Source organism: Cinclus cinclus, unplaced genomic scaffold (assembly GCF_963662255.1).
Source record: "Cinclus cinclus unplaced genomic scaffold, bCinCin1.1 SCAFFOLD_32, whole genome shotgun sequence".
NCBI classification, from domain to species: Eukaryota; Metazoa; Chordata; class Aves; order Passeriformes; family Cinclidae; genus Cinclus; species Cinclus cinclus.
The window spans coordinates 354,323-355,914 of record NW_026912098.1 but is presented as its reverse complement, the minus strand read 5'-3'; the positions used below and the strand labels follow the sequence as shown (position 1 = coordinate 355,914).

Genomic DNA, 1,592 nt, shown 5'->3' with positions numbered 1-1,592 from the left:
CCTGCTGGCATTGGCAGACACGCGGCAGCTGCAGCTCCTGCACTTCTGCCTCTTCCTGGGCATCTCCCTGGCTGCCCTCCTGGCCAACGGCCTCATCATCAGCGCCGTAGCCTGCGGCCACCACCTGCACACCCCCATGTTCTTCTTCCTGCTCAACCTGGCCCTCACTGACCTGGGCTCCATCTGCACCACTGTCCCCAAAGCCATGCACAATTCCCTCTGGCACACCAACAACATCTCCTACTCTGCATGTGCTGCTCAGCTGTTTTTCTTTGTGTTCTTCTTGTCAGCAGAGCTGTCCCTCCTGACCATCATGAGCTACGACCGCTACGTGTCCATCTGCAAACCCCTGCACTACGGGACCCTCCTGGGCAGCAGAGCTTGTGCCCACATGGCAGCAGCTGCCTGGGCCAGTGCCTTTCTCAATGCTCTGCTGCACACAGCCAATACATTTTCCCTGCCCCTGTGCCATGGCAATGCCCTGGGCCAGTTCTTCTGTGAAATCCCACAGATCCTCAAACTCTCCTGCTCACACTCCTACCTCAGGGAACTTGGGCTCATTGCTGTTGGTGTCTGTTTAGGACTTGGCTGTTTTGTGTTCATTGTTTTCTCCTATGTGCAGATCTTCAGGGCTGTGCTGAGGATCCCCTCTGAGCAGGGACGGCACAAAGCCTTTTCCACCTGCCTCCCTCACCTGGCTGTGGTGTCTCTGTTTATCACCACTGCCACATTTAGCTACCTGAAGCCCCCCTCCATCTCCTCCCCATCCCTGGATCTGGCCCTGTCAGTTCTGTACTCAGTGGTGCCTCCAGCCCTGAACCCCCTCATCTACAGCCTGAGGAACCAGGAGCTCAAGGATGCCCTGAGGAAACTGATGATTGGATCAATTCAGAAATAATAAACTATCTCTCTTGTACTGCTGAGCATTACAAGCTTAGCCTTTTAAATGCATTTTCCCAAATTTTTGTTGGTCTGTTTTCTGATTCTTTTTCTACTATTGCAGTGTCATTTGTAAAATCCTGTATTATTTCTCTTACCATAAATGCATTAATATCTCCCTTTTGTATTGAAATAAAAAGACTTTCAGAAAGTTTGTTCCCTTGGCATTTCAATGTATATAAGTTACTTCCCTGACTTGTATGTTCAGGATGCTTCCTGAGCCATTCTTGGTCTCTGCAGGGGCAGTTCTTGTGAGCAGAGGTGGAGGTTTGAAGTGACAGAGAGGGAGGCCAGAGGGACATCAGTAAAGCTCTGGGAGCTCCCAGGGTCAGAGGGAGCTGGGGAAATGGGGCATTGGAAAAGTCTGCCAGGGAACCAGCACAGGTCTGTGTTAGGGTAGGAGAGCTGCAGTGGGGGTGACCAAATCCTTGGGGGGCTGGGACCACCCCTGGCAGCAGCAATGAGATTTGTGTGCCCTGGCTGTGCCTGCTGTCCCTCCGAATGGCGCCCATGAGAAGACACCAGTTCCTCCCTGTCCTGGTTTGAAGGACAGGTGTTTGCCAAGGAAAGCAGAAGCTTCCCCTTGGACTGAAAGAAAATGTGATTCTTCCAATTATTATAATTTCGGAATTAAGAGAGCTCTCAGGCAAAGA

General features: G+C 51.7%; 1 protein-coding gene across 1 annotated transcript; it reads left to right on the top strand.

Annotated features, from left to right (window-relative positions):
• Positions 1 to 298: 298 nt before the first annotated feature.
• Positions 299 to 898, top strand: LOC134057249 (olfactory receptor 14J1-like; the record flags this gene model as incomplete). Its single annotated transcript, XM_062514246.1, has 1 exon — positions 299 to 898. A coding segment is annotated over one exon (600 nt), but the record flags the coding sequence as incomplete, so codon positions are not given.
• Positions 899 to 1,592: the final 694 nt, after the last annotated feature.